The sequence below is a fragment of the Accipiter gentilis genome, chromosome 2 (genome assembly GCF_929443795.1).
Source record: "Accipiter gentilis chromosome 2, bAccGen1.1, whole genome shotgun sequence".
Classification (NCBI taxonomy): domain Eukaryota; kingdom Metazoa; phylum Chordata; class Aves; order Accipitriformes; family Accipitridae; genus Astur; species Astur gentilis.
Window position 1 is genome coordinate 20,889,459 of NC_064881.1, and position 20,588 is coordinate 20,910,046.

The 20,588-nt window shown below is 37.0% G+C and overlaps 1 protein-coding gene across 1 annotated transcript; it reads left to right on the forward strand.

The window, feature by feature from the left end:
• Window positions 1-3,918: 3,918 nt before the first annotated feature.
• Window positions 3,919-19,928, forward strand: HNF4G (hepatocyte nuclear factor 4 gamma). The gene is made up of 9 exons (XM_049823976.1): window positions 3,919-4,081; window positions 5,698-5,792; window positions 9,429-9,535; window positions 13,593-13,748; window positions 15,958-16,045; window positions 18,161-18,313; window positions 18,495-18,731; window positions 19,220-19,342; window positions 19,733-19,928. Exons 1-9 carry the CDS (start codon window positions 3,936-3,938, stop codon window positions 19,849-19,851), a joined length of 1,224 nt encoding a protein of 407 aa, XP_049679933.1. The 5' UTR covers window positions 3,919-3,935; the 3' UTR covers window positions 19,852-19,928.
• Window positions 19,929-20,588: the final 660 nt, after the last annotated feature.

Genomic DNA, 20,588 nt, shown 5'->3' on the forward strand with positions numbered 1-20,588 from the left:
GTCTTTTGCACAGATTCAAGCAGCTTTACAGGGAGGGGTTTAGGTGGGTTTGTACAGGCCATGTGTACCAACTGATGAGCAGTGGCCCTACCCAGAAATTCTTCTTCTCAGAGAAGGTGAATAATGTCTTTTTCCCTCTGCATCTGGTGCTTGAAAACAACATGCTGCCATCACATCTTGTGTGAAGAAGGGTTAGAGCAGGAAGCCACCCTCTGAGAGCGTGCAAAGTCCACTGCCTAGGGCCGTCGCAGCAGCACCGGGTGTGATGGAGGGGATCTACAAACTGGCCTTGCTGCAGAGCTTGTGTTGCTGGAGGCCTCGGTGAAGCTCTTTGCCGCTGTTAAAGAACGCCAACAGTTGTAAAAAGGGGAGGTTTTGCAGCTGTCTTTTAAAATATGATGATGGGTGTTTGGGGTGTGAGGATAGTCTGTAATCATATCACACTTCCTTATTGTTCTGAAGAGAGAGAACAAAACGGCAGATGAACCTACAGTCTCATTACCTAGAACAACCAGAGAGCTGCGGTTAGGACTGTTTATACCACACATTGACAACAAAACAGGCAGCAGGGCATAGGAGAGAGGAAACTTCCTGCACGTCCTTGGGTTCACTCAAGAACTGGAACTAGTACAACTCCTGATAAGGTTATTCCATAAAGCATTCCAAGATTATCAGCAGGGTCGCACTGTATCATAAAAGAAAAAAAAAACCAAACAGGTAGAATATAGCATGCAGAAGCAGTTTTCCAGCTCCTCCCATTGCAGCACGTAAGTGACACAGTTATAGTTAACTTTGGATTATCAACCACTGGGAAACAGAATGGGAAGGTTGTGCATTTGAGCAGCTTTTTCACTGGTTTTGCATTCAATGATGAGGCTCTCGGAACCAATGCTAGACATGGAAATGGCAAACTACAGTGAAGTTTTAGATCCGACGTATACGGCACTGGAGTTCGAAACTATGCAGGTTCTGTATAATGGCAATGGTGAGTTCTGCTCTGTGATGCAAAATCAAGCCAGTTAACAGAAAAAGTGAGGTTTCGTAATGCCATGAAGTTTTTGCTAAATGTCTTATTAATGGAGCATTTGGGGGTTGTTTTGAAACTACAAATCTGCTCTTTTACACTTCATCGCTAACTCTAAGTTAATGACATTATAATTCTTTAACAGTAAGGAAAATAAAAGAGAGGTTATACGTAATAAAGTAACTGAACTGTACTGTCACCAGTCAGTTAATCAAAGGAAGAAAATGGTGTATTCAGCAGTTGTTTTATTTACTGTAAGACAAATGAATAACTAGTATTGACAGTTTGGACATGAAAGTATATTTTGTATATAACATTCGGAAGGACAGGACAAAATTATCCAGAGGCTTGTGAAAAAAAATTAGCTACTGTTTCTTGATACTTAGTTTCTAACTGTTGGACTAATATTTCATTTATTTAAATGTTAATCTAGCCTTTCTAGGTATGTGTATATATGAAATGGAGTGATTTTTTTTAAAAAAATCATATCGGCTTTCTAGACACTAATGTTTAGCTGAGAAGAACTATTTGCATTTGGCTAATGTAACATTTTAACTTTAGGTGGAATTTTTAATGCAATAAATTTTGAGAAATTGTATCAATAAGTTATGCTTGAAGTAAGAAGCACACCATTTTATTCTGCCATCATTGAGTCCTGACCAAAAAAAAAGAAAGGGAAATCTCAGTCTATTAAAGTGAAGAAAAGTATCAGGCAAATTATACTACTCTAAAGTGGCTTTCCAAATCGTCTAATATACTTTAAAATTTTTTTCTATCGTATCATAAAGTATAATCCATAGATCTATTGTATTTTTAAAAGGCAGAACAAATATTTAGTGATTTGCAGGAAGAATACTTAGCACCTGCATTTCCACATATCCCTGCCATATAGAACCTAAGTTAGTTTTTATTGTTGGGCTTGAAGTTTTATCTGAATTTCTGATGTTACTTTACAGCAAGCTTAGTAAACAGAAAGGTAGATTTGGTTATTGATTTAGGAAGAAAAAACAGACCTTTATGCCCTAAGTGATTTTGAAGATACCAACAATGATTATGTAACTTTTAGATGATTTCTCTGCTTTTTGTTCTAATATGGGTGATTTCATTGGTCATTTGTTTTTTGCTGAATAGCACCCTTTCAGATCTGTTAATGTTACATAAAACAGGAAAACAGATTAGGGAGATTATGCTGTGTTGGTGATAGAGCTAGTTAAATTATTCACTGTGATTAGTTTGATAATTATTAGTTATTAGGTGTAGCCTTTTTCTCTTTAGAGTTTGCTTTGAGTTTAGCCTAAGTACTTTCTTATAGAATTTATAAAAACATTGCCTTGTAGCTACAGTGCTAGTCTGGAACTGAAAGCTGCCTCTTATGAACCTTCCTATGTGTCTTTTGTAGCTGTGTAAATTAATCAGAAACATTCAGAGAAGTTTAACAAGACACATTCAGGCTGATTATGCAGTTCTCTGGAAATCACAGAATTTTGCAAACTCAGATCAATTTCCCAGACATTTTGTTTCAGAATAATACCAAAGAAAATAAATATATCCTTATATATATATACAAAATTTATATTGCTATGAAATATTCCATCATTAAATTTAAATATTGTGGGTTTAATTATTCTACTGTATCACTGTGATGCAAAATTACAAAACTCCAAAAGAAAGGGGTTTTTATTTTTCTAGCTGAAGTAATTCTGTAACCCATTTTTAAAAAAAATTTCCAGTCATGACAGACTTAGTTTTAAAATAAAATTTTTACAGAACTGATTTTTTACTCTTGAGATTCCATTTGTATTTAATCAGGTTTTAATATAAGTCCTATCAATTATCTCTCTGTAAAACAGAAAAAAGTATTGCTTTTTCTCATTTTGTCTAAAGAACTCTGTTTAATTTGTAAGCTTTTTGGGACACAATGAAAATTTTAAAGTACATCTGTGTAATACATTTTGGTTGGATCTAGTAGAATATGAATAACAATATGTATCAATATTAACAGTTTTACTTTTCAACCTGTCCACTGTTCATGAACTCATGTACTTGACTTTTGAATGCATGTTTGAATAACTAATTAATGTGGCACTTTTTCCTCTCCCTCACTGAACAGCTACAAATGTTCAGGGCATATTGCAAACAGCCTTCCTTTCATAAGACCAGAAGCATAACAGAAAAATCTATTTTGCAATAATTTCTTTGGACATGTCTGTTAAACATTGTGACTCAAAGAAGAATAAATATGTCTGGTTTGATTTCAAGTTAATTTCTTCAGTATTGTTTACCATATTCAGTGACTAATTGTTAACCACATAGCTAATATTCTTTTGTGCAAGTAAAGTCTGCACCAGTGTTCCTTTGGAAAATATGTTAAAGGAAATAACACTTAGATAGTCCTCTTAGCATGGTTTTTTTTTTTCATTAAGTATTGTGCAAAAACTGACTTGTCTTTTTTTTTTGTTAATGTCACGTATGCAGTTGTATCTTTGTATGATAGTTGCCAGTTATTGCCAGCTCCTATGAGACTGATGCAGGAGATCTTTGCCAGCTGACTAGGCAACATTGCTTTGTGCCAAAGTTCCTCTTCATGTTAGTAGGAATGTATATGTAATTATACACTTTAATTTTTAACCCCTTTCAGCTGGAAAGAGTTTAGAATAAAACTATTTGTTGTTGCAAACTTCATAAATTCTGTTAACATCTCTATGACTTTGAAAGCGTTCATCTGAATAAGAAACAGATGTAATCACATACACCATGTTATATAAGTAGTAAGTGGCAATTAAAAGAGAAAAGGCCAGAAAAAGCCTCCATTTAAGTACAAATTGTTCAAGGGGTGGTTGTTGAAAGTCTTGTCCATAACTACGTATGTTGTTCTTGCCTCTCCTCAGACAGTTCAGGAGAAGCTGTCAACATGAACGCTGCTGACAATGGGGTCAGTAGTCTCTGTGCAATTTGTGGAGACCGAGCGACCGGAAAACATTACGGTGCTTCCAGCTGTGATGGATGCAAGGGATTCTTTAGACGCAGTATACGGAAAAATCACGTCTATACATGCAGGTATTTCAAAAGTTCATCTAGCGGCACTAAATCAATGAATTTAAGCAAAAATTACGTTCAGACCTTTTCAGACTTTTCACAACTATGTCAGGGTATTTTCAGCTTTTTCTTAAGGAAATCTAACCAGCTTTTTTGATGAGCATGTGGTTCGTGATATATTCTTATGATTGGAAAAAATGTATTTTATTCAAGACTACTTGTTATTACACATTCCAGATACTACATTCCAGATGTCTGTTGATATTGTTGATATCATTACACCACTCAAGAGCTGTTTCACTCTTTTATTTATGATTACAAAGGTCATCGCCTGAAAAAAAAAAAAAAAAGGGGGGGGGGGGGGAATTCTCATATTTTCACTGGCAATATAAAAGGTGTATTTCTTAACTATTTTCTAAAAATTCTTTTCAATTTTTTTTCTTATGAAGGCAGTTTCTGAATAGAAAGTCTAAGATTTATGAGTCTTATTTTAAGGCCTGTACAAGCACATCTGCACATCTTCCCACTTTGGGTGACACACTGCTCTTTTGAGTGACCATTTTCCCCCCATCAGTCTGAATGGCCATCTGCTAATTTCTGGATGTCTGGCTGCCCAGGTTATCACACTGCAGGTCTGTGCACCGTGTTTGACAAATTGCTCTGTGCATGCACAAGTATATAAAATGTCAGTTTTAAGCAGTACACAGAATATATGGAAACCTCTGTGATCTTGGGCAAATCACTAAAGGAGAAAACTTTTTGTAAGAATGGCTTGTTACTGGAAATGTTTGCTATGATCGTCCTTGGCTACTTAATACTCTTATAAGGAAATCTCTCCCTTATAGACATACCACAGTGATATAGCATAGACATACCCATAAGTGGTGTGACACGAACTGATACAAGTGATTTCAAGAAGAGGTCTGCAAAACATAGATCTATTAATCTAACACATGCACAGCAAAAAGGCAGAAGAAAACAGGGAGAGTGGGGAATGGCTCATACATTCCCCTTAGGCACCCCGATAGATGTGCACGAGAGCTTGGGTAAGCCTTTTAGTGTCACAGTCTGTGTGTTTCCTCATGTCTTTATTTCATTGTGGTGTTAGAAAATTTTCCTCCCATTTCCTGCTTAAGTTGTCATCTTTAATGGTACAACATGTAGCTTGTTCATTCCTATCTCCCAGAAGGAGTAAACTTGGCCAGTCAAGGGTATTGGTTGTGCAGCTAAGGGCTGCTCCGTGCCAGTGACAGTTGGCATTTTCCTCGATTGTCCTTTCCTTTTTCCATTTGTAGCTTTTTTTGCTTTTTTTCCCCCACTGCCACTTGATGCAGCCAGTTACTGACATACCTCACAAATAAACTGAGGTGTAAATGGTGCACATAACTCCTAAATTTTCCACACTTGCCCATTCCAATGCATATATGTGTCCATACACACACATATATTCCTGCAAACCAAGCAGGTGTGAAACACCTCTCAAGACTGATCAATTAAAAAAAAAAGTCAAAACAACAGAAGAAACCCGGTGGTCATAGACATTATTCTGACAGGCTGGATTAGCTCGTTTTCTTTTTTGTAATCAGGGTGCTGCTTTATTAATGCTTTATACATTTACCTTTTCTTGTCTCTGATAGATTCAACCGGCAATGTGTTGTTGACAAGGACAAAAGGAACCAATGCAGATATTGTCGTTTAAAAAAGTGTTTTCGAGCAGGAATGAAAAAAGAAGGTAATGGAGTAATTTATTATTTGATATACAGAGAGAAATAATCTGAATTCTTTTTAAAATATAATAAAAATGCTAAAAAACTCCAGCAGAATAATTCAGTGGAAAGTCTGCTATAATGCCTTCATGATGGAGAAGTGCTTTTATATTGAGGTGAAATATGCGTCATCTAATTTTCAGGTGGGTAAGCAGTTCTAACACTTGGAGCATTAGCAAATCTGTGGGCTTAAAGTGAATTTGCAACTGTTTAATCCATGAATCCTGGCACCAAAATTCATTGATTTCTAAGTGTTGATCCCTATCCTGGAATAGTTCAAAGTGTGAGATTTTAATTTTAATTTTTACCAAATTTGAGTCATAAAATATCTATCTGGGACTTTGTTTCTACCCTGTCTAAGTAACGACAGTGACAATTTACTGGTACTTCCCTTAAATTTAAATGTTTGAAGCATTTAAGCCAGAGGAGGGAGTGTGAAGTTGAACAAAATAGTGGCGGGAACAGTAGTGGTAGCTCTCAGTGGAGTGTCCACACTAATTAAAAAAAATTCTAATCTCATTAGGGCTTAATAGGGGAAGATTGTTACTTATACATCTGACAGACCTGAAGGAACGGGGGTGTCACAATGATCCTTCTGTCAAAGCGGAAGGACCAGACAACCACAGGGGCAGAGCAATAGGGAAAGAAAGGCAGTGGGAATATCAGAGGATTTTGTATTAGGTTGTTGGGGCTGTTGCTTCACTGGCAATTACGATGTAGAGGCAAAAGGCATCCTGATGGTGGTTCAAATAAGCACTCAGAAATGGTTCATCACAAACTTTGCTGCCTGTTTTGTTTGAGGCATGGTGTATCTGCCCGAAGGCCAGTCTGCAATGTGATGTGCGCAGTTCTCGTGTGCTGTAACTTTCCTAAGATAAAGGAAGCTGTTTCTTTATGCTTTTATATATCTATACTATAGTACTGCTTTGAAAGTGATTGAGTTTTGGTATGAGGTATGATTTTCTCCTTGCAGCTGGATGGGGATATTCTAAACAGTGTTACACTGTGTATGTATGAAATCGGTTTGCTAATTCTTGCGGATCTCCTTGAACACAGTTTAGCCTTTTGGAATTTGAGCCATTAAAATCAGTAACATATGGTATATGTATTATCAATCTGATGTGAAGAAAAGGGAAGACCTGCGTGTCCACAGCAGCCCTAAAAGTTTTGCAAAAGGCAGAGCTTCACAGACTTTCAAAACCTGGAATTAAAGAATAGTTTAGCTCAGAAGGGACATCTGGAAGTCATTGAGTCCAGGTCCCCACTTAAAGCAAGGCTAACTTCTAGGTTCAGTCAGGTTGCTTGGGACCCTGTCCAGCCAGGTTTATACAGTCCCTGAGAGGGGAGATTCCACAACCTCTCTCAGCAACTTCCAGTGCTTGACCACCCTCATTGGGAAGAGTTTTTTCCTTATAACTAGTAGGAATGTGTCTTACTGCAGTTAGGGTAGTGTCCATTGCCTCTTGGCCTTTCACTGTGCATCTGAGAAGAATCTGGCTCCATTTTCTGTAAACTACAGAAATTAAGACCTCCACCTCCACCTTGGTCGTCTCTTTTCCACATAAACAAAGATGCCTCTCTCTGCTTCACCTTGTGCGTCTTGTGGGTTACATCTCCACAGCCCTCCGCTGGACACTGCCCAGTTTTCCAGCATCTTTCATGCACTGGGGAGCCCAAAATGGACAAATACTCACTTCCCTCAAGATTCTAATGCAGCCCAGTGCATGCCTAGCTGACATCACCATGAGGCACGCTGCTGACTCACGTTTATGAAGTGAAGATATATCCTACACGGAAGTTTTAACCTAATTTACACCACTGTGCTTCCTCTGATCCCACTACCTATAAAACTTTGATTTTTCATTGTGTCCAAGCCATGTTTATTCAAGGCTTCCCAGTGCTAAAATAATTAAAAACACTGAACTGTACATTTCACTGCTTGTGTGTTGTTATATGCCTCTCTACACCATCAGGGGTTGTCTCATAGCGTAAGTGTAACATAGTCTATATGATAGTTTCTCAGCTTGTTTCTAGCAAATCATTTTCTTTTCTTTAGGGTGAAGGTGAGAAAGGCTTCAGCGGGTAAAACCTATACAAGCTCTCTTTGAGCAACTGTTCCCCCTTTCTCATAGAGTCCTGTTTAAGGCAATTTTAGCCTGAGCTGACAAAAAGGGTTTAGCAAGACAGACAATCCACTCTAATAATCCAAAATTATGCATTCGCAGGAGAAAATTAAAGCATTTCCCTATGATTCTCAAAGTGTTCCACCAGTGACTTTCACTAGCAATTGTCAGAATAGCTTAATATTTTTCTAATACTAATCAGCACTGACCTTATTTTAATTATCTATGTAGCTCTTAAGCTGCTGAGATTCAGTGGGGTTTTCTCCATTCTTTTAAAAAAGGTTATATTTTTGGTTTTCTGTCTACATGAACATTTAGCACTTTGTGTTTATCACTGCACAACATTTCTTACTGTGACCTTAATAAAAGGCCCATCAGTGGGTGTCCTTGGCAAAAAGTTAGTACACCTCTGGAATAAACTATGTGCATTGTTCAGATAAACCCTGAAAACTATTCAGTGTATAGAATATTTTATTTTTTTTATTGAAGCCTTTGGTACTACTCCTAAATTCTGTAATGCAGATTGTTTCCCACAAAATAGCAAACATATCTTTGGAAATAAAGCTGCTGCTCTTAAAAGATGATGAGATTCCTTGTGCAATAAAAAGATTTTGATCAGCACAATTCTTTTTTTTTTTTCTTTTCTCCTTGGCCTAACCTTGGACATGGTCTAGGTTTTAGAAAAATCTGATTGATAGTTTTATTTTTTCTTCTTCCTTCAATTCAAAAGTTAGCCTTCTTGCTTCATAAGCCTTACATGTGCTGATTAAGGATTCCTTATCCAAAGCCCTTTCAACTGCCTTCTTTTGGACCCCATGAGACAAAACTTACTGGCCTGAAACATTTTTCCTGGGTTTTGGCATGTTTTTTTTTTTATATTTTTTTTTTTTAACTTAGTTAATGTTCTGTAAACTGGCTAGGAGTGCAGTGTCACAGAAGGAGCGTAAGATTTAAGTTTCAAAATTATCTTACTAATGGATTAAGTTCGTGATTCATTCCTGCTCCAGGGTTTCTCACAGGAGAGCAGGAGTAGGGCTTTCAGACTTCCTCTGACAGACATTTTGTCAGTGGTGGTGCTGTACCTCTTGACCTGTTCAGCAGTCTGGAGATGTCCATTTCTACCACTATCATAAAGCCTCACTTATTAAATTGATTAAAATAACAAAACGACAGCATTCAAGTGTTCAAGTTCAAGTTCAAAGGAAGAAAGAGGTTTTACTGTAATAAAGCCAGTCACAAAAATGCTGATAATTCAGTATCTATCTACAAGTAGTTATATATAGTTTTTACAGACTAATAGCATACAGATAAAGACCATAAACATGTATTGTCATCCTTCCTCATTACTCAGAGCTAAAAGCACAGGGTCTTTTTTAAGTGTCATACCTTTTGATTCTTATAGTTATCTAGTAAACTTCTGAAATGATATTCTGTGGCAATGTCTACAAGCCAATAAATGAGATGTTTATTGTTTTCCAGCTGTACAAAATGAACGGGACAGGATAAGTACAAGAAGAAACACTTTTGATGGCTGCAACATTCCCTCTATTAGCACATTGTCACAAGCTGAGGCACTCTCCCGTCAGGTACTGAGATCTACCACAAATTTATTTGATGACTTTAAGACTATTTTTTCTAAAGTTAAATACTTTTCAGTTTCTTACTGTATTAAATAGAGTTATTGAGATTACTTTTTTCTACTTCCGAAATGCACCCACTTCCTCTTCCCAATGAAAGAACCAGTAATAGAATACATACTTAAAGCAAAGTCAGTAAAAAAATTCTACTTTGTCCAGGACAATATGTCCTAGGCACCTTTCTTAATAAAGCTTTATGGTTCTTACTGCTTTTAAATCAGTTGCTGTCTCAGGCAGCTGGTGGCATCTATCTATCCTTGAGGCCGGCTTTCCTATGAAACATTAGGGAAAAAATTGTCCAAAGCCATTACATGCAAAGGGGTGTGGACACTCATTTCCTTACATTCTTTTGAAAATCCCATTTTTAATATCCTTAGACATTATAAATAAGGCAAACAGAAGTGTTCCAACTGCAGAGTCTATTCACATCTCGCTTTTAAATTTTCTTTGTCTCATCTGAACTTCATTTTCTTTTCTTTTTTTTTTTCCTATCCAATCAATTGCTGAATGGAACAGTCTCCAGTCCTTTTCTGCACCTCAGATAAATCATGGTCATTGATTCTGCATTCTTGCACCTCTTACTAACTTACTTAGAATTTAACTGCCACCTTTATGATTTCATGCTGACTGATTTATACATCCCCAAATGTTTTGTAATCTCATCCTTTATCAGCATCTCTCTTAGGGTGGAACTGTCTGTAAAGAATTGATGCAGGAATTACTGGGTGATAGTCTTTGGCACATATTGCATGTCTGTGCAGACTAGATGAACATAATGGACCTTCCTACCTTTCATACCTATACAGTATGAAAAATATACCTGTTTTTACCTCCTTAGTAATTCTTTGAACTTGCTTATTGTGCTTTTTTTGTGTTACTCCCTTAATCATTTCCAACTGGCATATGCAATTCAGGAATAAGAGCTGTCTTAAACAGAATCACATCCTCAGCCTTTCCTGCCACAAAGTTCTTTTCAGATGATAGGTTCCTGGCCTAAAACATCACCTTGTGTATACACACAAATGTATTCTACTTATTATTTGGTGTGTTGTAGTAGGAGAGAACTGCTCCCACTATGCCAAGCCGATATGAAGATACACTCTTGGCCTCAAAGACCAAGAGGTCACATAAACATGATGGAAAAGTAAAGTCTTAAAAAGTCCTTGTTTCTCCCTCAATTGAATGGGTCTGTAAGATGAGTTCAGTCCTGAGGAGATACTTGGAGGAGGTGGCAGTGTCACAAATCATTGGCCAAGTCCTTCAGCTGTGAAATGAGGAAGAAGGTGTCATTCATCCCTTTTAAAATTTTCATACTAAAATATGGAAAATGAATTATTTTTCCCTGAAGATCCCTTACAGGGGGAAATTGTCCAAGTACATTTTTTGTCCTGCAGCTGCAGAAGAGGCTTTCAGGATTATATAAAAATGAAAGGGGCATGCTGGACTCTCATAGGAGTAAAGACATGTGTCTCTGATGGTTCTCAAGACAACAGGGATATAGTGCTATATTGTCATGTTTGTCAAGTCATTGATGGGTACAAGTTGAACTGGGAGAGGTTTCATCTCAATATAAGAAAGTGATTTTTTACAGTGAGAACAATCAATCACTGAAACAACCTTTCCAGGGACATGGTGGAGTCCCCATCACTGAATGTTTTCAAGATGCGATTGGACAGGGTACTAGATAATCTTATCTAGGTTCCCTTTCCCACAAAATGTTGGATGAGATGATCTTTCGAGGTCCCTTTCAACCTGGGCTAGTCTACGATTCTATGAAGTCAGAGACTCCCATGTTGCACCCCAGAAATGAGAAGCAGGTTAAAGCAACAGAGAAATAGAAAGAGGAAAGTTCACAGCTTCCTATCTTTGTGAAGAGATGCAACCCTAGGAGTTCATAAAGAACTCCATGAGAGTCATCCCATGAATCCCCAGAAGAAGCTCACCAAGTAATTTCAACACATAGAGTCTATAGTTTGTCCAATAAGGTGTAATTTATAAAGATGCATAGCTTTGATTAAAAGATATTAAAGGAAGGACAGTATATTTAGTTCATGAGTCAGTAAGTCTAATGGTTAAACAAGCTGTCTGTTCTTCACCTTCTTGAATTAACTGCTAGTTGGTGCATGGTGGTATCTTTGTCTGGTCGATCAGAGTGCCTCCTGCTATCAGAACTTTCTTCTTTCTGTAGGTATTTTCAAATCATGATCAAGACTCCTCTTACTCTTCTGGAAAAAATGAAATATTTTGAATTTCTTTTACTCTCTTTCTGTATGGAAGGTTTTCTAGCCTAAATCATTCCAGAAGCTCTCACCTGAATAATATTCAGTATTTTCAACTTGTTTTCCTAGAAGAAATGCCAGAAATGGACTCATGATTACAGCAGGGATTTCACAAATGCTCTGTCTACAAAGAGACAACAACTGTAACCTTTTTCCTACATGGCAGCCTTTGAATTATGTGTCTGAGGATTTTATCACCTGCCTAGATCCTGTATTTCTCCAAGAGCTAATGTTCAGCTGGTTAACTGCCATTAATATCTAAGCTGTTTTCAGTGGTTTAGACTACTGAATTACGTAGGAAGCACTGAGCTTTAGTTCAGAAGTGTAACTCCTTTTGACTAACCAGGGATAATGGGATTTCACTACAGATCCCACTGGGGGATTTAACATGGATCTGGGAATGAAGGGAATATGGTAGGAGTCAACCTAAATAGCATCCACCATTCTGAAATTTGTAGGTACACAGTATTGGAAAAGCAAACAATGTTTGCAGGGAGGAGAGGTGGGGAAGATAAAATACAGAATTTCCGGAGTGTGCTTTCTAATAAAATGAAAGGTGAAAGTCAGTTTCATAGGCCTTGTACAGTGGTGGGGTGTTGTTGCTGTGGATATTTTTATTTTTATTTTTCTTCTGCTGCTGCTTCTTTTTCTTTTTCTTCTTTTTCTTCTTCTTTTTCTTTTTCTTTTTTCTTTTTCTTTTTTCTTTTTCTTTTTCTTTTTCTTTTTCTTTTCCTTTTTCTTCTTCTTTTTCTTCTTTTTCTTTTTCTTTTTTCTTTTTCTTTTTTTCTTTTTCTTTTTCTTTTTCTTTTCCTTTTTCTTCTTCTTTTTCTTCTTCTTTTTCTTCTTCTTTCTTCTTTTTCTTTTTTCTTTTTCTTCTTTCTTCTTTTTCTTTTTTTTTCTTCTTCTTCTTTCTTCTTTTTCCTTCTTTTTTTTTTTTTTCCCTGGTACGATAGCAGCTATAAACTGACATTCTTTTCTCAGGCTTGGTTTTACCTTAAGTTGTCTTTCCTGCCTGGCTTAAGAGCAAGCTTGGTTTTGTTCTTTCCTTGAAAAGTCATTAAGAATTTCAGGATTTGGCTCAGTGATTATGTGAAAATGCCCCAGCTTCAGGCCCAGAAAGATACTGCTCTCTTCTTATTTCGCAGAACACTGTTCACTGCAGGTGGTCTAATGCACACTCATATCCTTTACATTTGCTCTGAAACATCTCAGGCCTCTGCCTATACTGCTGCTTCATCATTACGAACTATTCTCCTCCAGGCGCTAAAAAACCCCCGTTGTACCTTCTAAAGTTAATGATACTTATCTTTTCACTAGAAGAACATGCTGCCCCTTTATCTCTCTCTTTCTTTGCCCTTAATGTTACTGCATGCCCCTATGAGCTCTTTTTTCTTCTGAAATTAAGTAAATGTCAACCATTTTAAAGCACTAAAAAAACACCACCTCCCCAAATAATAAGGGCTCTGGTATATTTAACAACAGTATTTTGGAATGAGAAAATATTATATCATGAATAGCATAATTTTTAACATACTCTAATACACACTGGTAATAATGAGAAATAAAATTTTATAATTTATGTGCAGACTAATGGTCTGTATGGTAAAGGAATTTCTCAAGAGTATGCATGATTATTGCTGCAATTTTTTGTTAAATTTGTTGTTAACAAGTGAAAACGCAATTATATGAAAATTAACATTGTTAATTTTTTCTCTCATTATGGCCAGATCTCAGTCTCCAGTCCTGGTGCTAGCACTGACATAAATGTTAAGAAGGTTGCTGGTATTAGTGATGTCTGTGAGTCTATGAAGCAACAACTTCTGGTCCTGGTAGAATGGGCTAAATATATTCCAGGCTTCTGTGAATTACCACTGGATGACCAGGTATAAGAGGAGACCAAAGAGAGAACTTTAATTACTGTCCTGTTATTTCTGTGATATTGAAATGTTCTGATTAAACACTTATTTTTTTGTCTGATCAAATAGAGCTGGGTGCTAGACCCACCATCTTAAAATTTTTAAAGTTTTGAAATAACACCACCACAAAAAACCAGAGGAAATTGGTAAGGCTCTAGCACATTAACAAAAAGAAGAAGCAAACCAGTATGACTTTCAGTGTTTTGTGCTTTCTGTATTCTTTTGGAAGCAGAGATACCAAGCTGCATAAAAAAAAATGAAAAAAAAAGCCATGCTTTTTTCTGACCTTGCAAAGTATTTATTTTATGTTCACCTTTCATTATAATATGGTTTAAGACAGTGTGTTATTTAATTTGAAGCAGGTCTTCTCTACTTGCAAAAAATAAAAGCCATTAGAATCTCAAACACATGCCAAACATACTGATATCAATCCATGGCAAATAATCTTTCATATAATACGATGTACTAAAACTTCATTGTATATAATGAGTGTGGGGGAAAAAAAGCATCAAACCTTGAAAATTCTTAAGGGTTTTTATGACAGAGGTCTGATCTATCATCATATCTATAACATATCCTAATATATCACTGGGTTTCAGAGTAAGTTGTGCTGGCACACTCAGAACCAGTGTCTCCGTGTTGTGGTAGACAGTTGTCTCACTGGCCACCTGGGCAGGAGGTTAATTCATGGCTCAGGATCTCTTGATCCCAATCCACCAAAATCTGATTCAGCTTGAAAATGACTCTTTGAAGTGGAATAGTGTAATTCCTCCTTTTTGCCTCTTCAAGCTCTCAGTTTTTAACAAAATCCTGCAAGGAGGGTTAGATCATCCTTGGGTTTGAGATTCAAACTGATCTCATTCCCTCTTTTAGTCTTCCTTAGGAGTATGGAGGTGTTCCAAGTCACAGGAGATCCCCCAAAACAGGAGCTTAATGATGTCTTTGCAGACCCACAGAATATGATATGTGTGGACAAACTCAACATACTGGAATAAGTTAAAAATCTGTTCATGTGAAAGGAGGACAATTTTAAATGCATTGGTTACACAAGGGCAACAAAAGCAAGCAAAATATTGCTGTTTTTATTGTTAAGATGGCATGAAGGAAAAGAGAAGGAATCAGACCTCATTAAAAAGTTGCTGTCTTTATTTTAAAAAAATAAAAATATATCAGCTTAGAAAGATAGGCTGAAAACACCCCCGCAGTGCTTGAAGAGTGCATGCTGGGAAATACTCCAGAACCTTAAGTACCTTAGAAGTGTAGTGACAAAGGTATTGGGAGTTAAAACAAATGCCCCTTTTGCGTTTGTGATTGCCTCTTTCTAAGGGGCATTGTGCATTTAGTTATATAATAAACCATCTGGTTTTGAACAAATGATTCCTGATCTGGGAATCAGCTTGATTTACAAACCATAGAGCAGGCCAGAGCAGGTAAGTTAACCCTACTGAGGACCTGAAAAGTCTTAAGACACTAAGTATTCCTAGGTGCTGTGTACCTTTACATCACTCATAAGGTATTGGCTTGGATTCGTAAGGAAAGAATTACTTGCCAAGAGAGGAGTTCCTTGAGAAAATAGAGGCCAATGCTGAAGTTTCAAGCAGACATTAAAAACAAAGGGAAGTAAACAGGCGACAAAAGAGCAAACTAAGGACCACATTTTTAAGTGCCTTAATGTTATGAATCAGATTTCTTCTTTGTTGACAGTAGTGCATATTTTAGCATATCTGGTTTTGTTGGGGAAAAAGCCAACATAAATGTTTAGTTCAAGGTGAGAAAAATGAAACACTGATAGTGCCAAATTTACTGTAACAGTTCATTCCAGCAGACCAGAGTCTTTAGTGTCATCTTAAAATTGCAGAGAAAACTTTGTTAAGGGGATAGGCACTCAGAAATAAATGCAAGTATTGTATTTATTGCGAAGTATTTTGCCGAGCCATATGTTTAAAATCTAGACCAACTGCTAGAAGTGACAGAGGATGATGATTTAATTACAGTGTGCTGTTAGTACAATGTTAAGGTTTTTACATTCACTTTACATTTTACATTAGAATCTTAACAGTTGTAAACATGTACCTATAGCTGAATACACTCACAGTAATATGCATCCTCATTTCTTTTGCCCTTAATGGAACTTACTGCTTTATCTTCTAATCAGTTTCCTGTTTTTTTTCTTGAGGTTGCCCTGCTAAGAGCACATGCTGGGGAACACCTGTTGCTTGGAGCAGCAAAACGGTCCATGGCATATAAGGACATTTTACTTTTAGGTAAATATTGGGGTTTTTTTAATTAATAATGAAGATGTTATAGTACATTAGCAACCATGTAATCACTTAAGTGGGACAACTCTTCTGGCACAATCAAAGCAATGCATTCTGTGAATGCTAAATAGCTATTAAAGATAAAATGTCATGTGCCCTGTTCCAGCAAAAGCAGGTGGACAGTTTCCTGTGAGTTAATATGGCTAAAGGTATATTGGATACCAGAAGCCACAACTTAAGGGAGTTCCTGGCAAAATGTCTCCTTACATTAGCATCCTTTCTGCACCTTTGTCCCATAAAAAAAACCAGAACAAAACATCAACAACAAAAAAACATAAAAACCCTTTGCTTGAAAGACGAGCAGCCAGCCTGTGGCCCAGGTACTAATTTCAGTCTTCACAAAAAAACATTTGTCTGGAGCTTTCTCAGGAGCCCTTCAGACGTAGTCGGAGAAAACCCTACAGGCTCGAAAATTGGATAGCCTGTTCTCTGCAACTTGCTTTCCCAAGAGCCCTCTCACTGCTGCCGTGACAGTCGCCACGTGGCCATCACGTAAGCAGCATGCCGGTCGTTCCCTGCCATGTGCGAGTGGTGTGTGACCGTGGCACGGTGAGGAGCCTTGCCCGCACAAGCACGTTCTTGGTCACTTGAAATGGATCCTTCACTGGGTTGTATGAGGAGAGCATGGCTGTTAGGGAAGGGCATGTCGTCGTGTTGTGGAAGCATGTCTTCCCTTCGTTCACACAGCAGAGAGGTGCAGTGATATGATGAGATGTGTGCCTGTGTGTATAGTGATGCGATGAGGTCCTTGTCAGCATTGTTTGACGCAGCACTCTGTGAGTCTGAAGTGTACCCTGCCAAAACCACTCTCATTAAACATGTGGAGCACTTGGGCTGTTCTGTGAGAAAGTGTGTAGGTCTTCTTGCACAGGATTTTGTACGTGAGGCAAGACTATGCGGAATATGGATTCAGACTAGTTTCTTCACTGGTGGTGGGGTACAAAGAGGTTTTCCACTACTTGTTCTCCATCCGCTTTGGGTCTGCCTTTTCATAGCTCTAAATCAGCTTGAGTTTATTTTTACACATATAATAACATTGAAAGGACAAGAAGGGCTTGTTCTGGAGGTATTACTCTCACCAGCAATCCTTGCAAGTTAAAAACTATACAAATTACTTTCTTAACCTAGTTCTTTATCTAGATATCTAGATTTACTGACAAAATTAACATATATAAAAAGGAAATATTTGCAGTTTTATTGGGATTAGTGGGTAATAAGGAAACTAATGATAAAACAACAAGCAGAAAATTGTAGTCAGTATCACCAGCATCAGCATATATACCAAAAGAGGAAACTATTTGAGGCTCCCAGGCTTATTTGTGATACTTGGAGATTGATATCTGTAAAGCTTATGAGTTGTTTTGGCATGGATCTCTTGTGATATAATCATCAGCTTTTCTTTCAAAAACTGCTTGGTGGCTTCTGGAAGCTCTGTGGCTTTCCCAGTGTTCTCACCACTTATGTTAGATGATTTCTGGACAGAAGGTGAATTGAGATACCATGATGGAGACTTCTCCAAAATGGAAATTTAAAATTAAAAAAGCAGGAAAAATTAATTCTTTACTGAAAATTTCATGACGCTTCTAAATTTTATTAGGAGTAACAGAAGCATCTCTTAGAAAAAGAAGCATTCTTGGTGTCTCCTCTGGAAGAAGGCTTCTTTGTCTCTTGACAAATCCTGATCATTCAGCTTGAGATGTATTATTTTAATGGGGGAAGAAGAAATTTTAAGATCAATTTACCATTATATTTATCTACTATTTAAAGGTAAAGGCCTACTTGCTCCATACTTGTGCATTCAAATATGGACCTCAGTGCCGTGGACTAATCAATAACTGTACATGTTGGCATATTTACATGCACAGATTTACTGGGTGACAGCTATATTTTGCACATATACTTTGTTTGCAAAGAACAGTTTTGTATGATACAAAGGAGAGTTATTACTTTAAAAAAATTAATTTAAGCAAAATGAAATGTGCTTTTGAAAATAGGCTTCATCTAGTAAGTTACATCAAAGTCTTTATGTGAACCCACATGTTGGTATTCTTTCTCTCTAAGGCAACAATTACATAATCCATCGCAACAGTACTGAAGTAGAGATCAGCCGAGTGGCAAATCGGATTCTAGATGAATTAGTTCGACCCTTCCAGGAAATTCAAATAGACGACAATGAGTACGCTTGCTTGAAAGCGATTGTGTTTTTTGATCCAGGTACCTTTTTGAAAATATCTCTCAGAATTATTTTACGCCTGATTATTTTGAAAGTAATTTTTGTCAGTGTAGCATCTGCTCATGTTATCTAGCTGGATGGAAAACAACAAAATGAAAAAAAGTAAGATGCTCCTCCCAAATCATAATCTGCCTTGACTTCAAGTTTTTGTCATTTTTTAAGATGCAAAAGGCCTGAGTAATCCAATGAAGATTAAGAACATGCGATTCCAAGTCCAAATCAGTTTAGAGGATTATATTAATGACCGTCAGTATGACTCCCGAGGAAGATTTGGAGAACTTCTGCTTTTACTGCCTACACTCCAGAGCATCACTTGGCAAATGATTGAGCAAATACAGTTGGTTAAACTATTTGGAATTGTTAAAATTGACAGTTTGCTTCAGGAAATGTTACTGGGAGGTAAGTTAACAACTTGTTAAATTTACCGTGTTGTATTATGTTGAATTTAGCATACTGCAATGTTGGGGGAATCATGATATAAGGAAGCACTTTGACCACAGCCTCACTGGCTGAGCTTTGGGTTGTATGATTGTTAGCTAAAGCCTTCTTGTCTTGGCTGCTCATCTTGTTAACTCAGTCCTACAACCTCAGAATGTACTGTGTACTTCTCAGTCATTGCTGGTATCTAGACAGACAATCCCCTAGTCAGATGCAAGAATCCTTACAAGTATTTCATGAAATCTACTATTAATGCAGTCAAAACAGTGAAAATAAACACAGTGATTAGTATGGTTAAAGTCTGGTTAAATTGTTTAATGAATACCCAGAGGCAATTATTCAAATTGCCAATCAAAATATTTGCTCTGTGGAAATGTAATTATCAAAGTATAAGTCACTGGCAACAACATGCTCTTTTGAATGAATTTATGCTTATGCTATTTTTGCAGGTACTTCTAATGATGCCAGTCATCTGCATCACCCAGTGCATCCTCACTTAGCCCAAGATCCATTAACTGGCCAAACTATCCTCATAAGTTCAATGTCTGCTCCAGTACATACAGAACAGATTTGTAAGTAATTGCAAGTTAGCCTTCTGTTATAACTTTTCACTGTTACATTTAAAAATATTAATTAGAGTGGTAGCCTGTCAGTGCTTATAGAGTTATTTCATCAGCACTCTTAAATTAAAATAATTGTGCATTAAAAATGTATGCATATAAGCTGTGTTAAGTAAGAGACTTTGACCTGACTTTAATATAATTTTAAAAATTCAGCACCGTTCTGATACATCATTTTCACATGCATGATTTTTAATAAACTCAAAATTCTGATAACTAATATATCCTATTTTCCTAGCATGCCAAATGTAACAACTTCCTTTCAGCGCAGTAGTATGTATATGTGTATATAGAGTAGGCCAGTATATAAAAATACATAATTCTTTCTATATTCTTTTTCAGCAACTCCAGAGACTCCGTTACCTTCCCCTCCTCAAGGCTCTGGTCAAGAATACAAAATGTCTACAAATCAGGCTTCAGTCATTGCACAGCAGTCTATTTTGAAACAAAAACCATTGTGATAATGTTTCGGTCTCTGTCTTACTTGTCTGTCCTTCCTTTCTCCCCCCTTTCCCCCCCTCCTTCTTTCCTTCCTTCCTTCCTCCCTCCCTCCCTCCCTTCCTTTTTATGCACTAGACAAATTGGTAGGACACTTGCACATTTAAAATCTCAGGATGATAAAGGAAATTATTTCCTCAGCAGCCACTACTGTGGGTGTTTCTTGCAACACCTTGCGATTTGGAAAGTAATACTCACTGTTCTGACTGCTGCATACAACTGTAACTGTGGACACTGCAGTCTGACAAATATGTATAGAGGTTGATATTATTTTTAGATCTTGTAACTGCACAGATTCATTTTTTATTTCCTGTTTAGTTGTTGTCTTAGTATTATTGTTTTAGATGTGTATATAATTTTTTCATTGTGACGGAACTGGTTAGTGCTTGTTTAGCTGTGAATTGTAGACATGAAAAAATGGATTAATCAGACAAAAGCCAAGATTCCATTAACAGTAAAACAGGAGGCCACCAAACAAAGCACATGCATTAAATAAAAAGGAGAAAATACTTAACAGGCAGAAATACCCAACTCATTTAAAAAAATTCTTGCTTTGAAAGAACCGTGTATTTCAAGTAAAATTTCAACAGAAGAGTTGAATCCTCCCTGCTTACGTATTTATATGAATCAGAGGGCCTGCCATGGGCACGTATGTTTGAGGACTTTTAAAAATCTGTACAGACAGTAATGTCTACATCAG

Excerpts from the sequence above, each read along its gene's own strand:
- HNF4G (XM_049823976.1), top strand. The coding sequence starts at position 3,936 with ATGAACGCTGCTGACAATGGGGTCAGTAGTCTCTGTGCAATTTGTGGA. Across the intron at positions 9,536-13,592 it reads CTGAGGCACTCTCCCGTCAG|ATCTCAGTCTCCAGTCCTGG; the intron begins GTACTGAGATCT and ends CATTATGGCCAG. Across the intron at positions 19,343-19,732 it reads AGTACATACAGAACAGATTT|CAACTCCAGAGACTCCGTTA; the intron begins GTAAGTAATTGC and ends ATTCTTTTTCAG.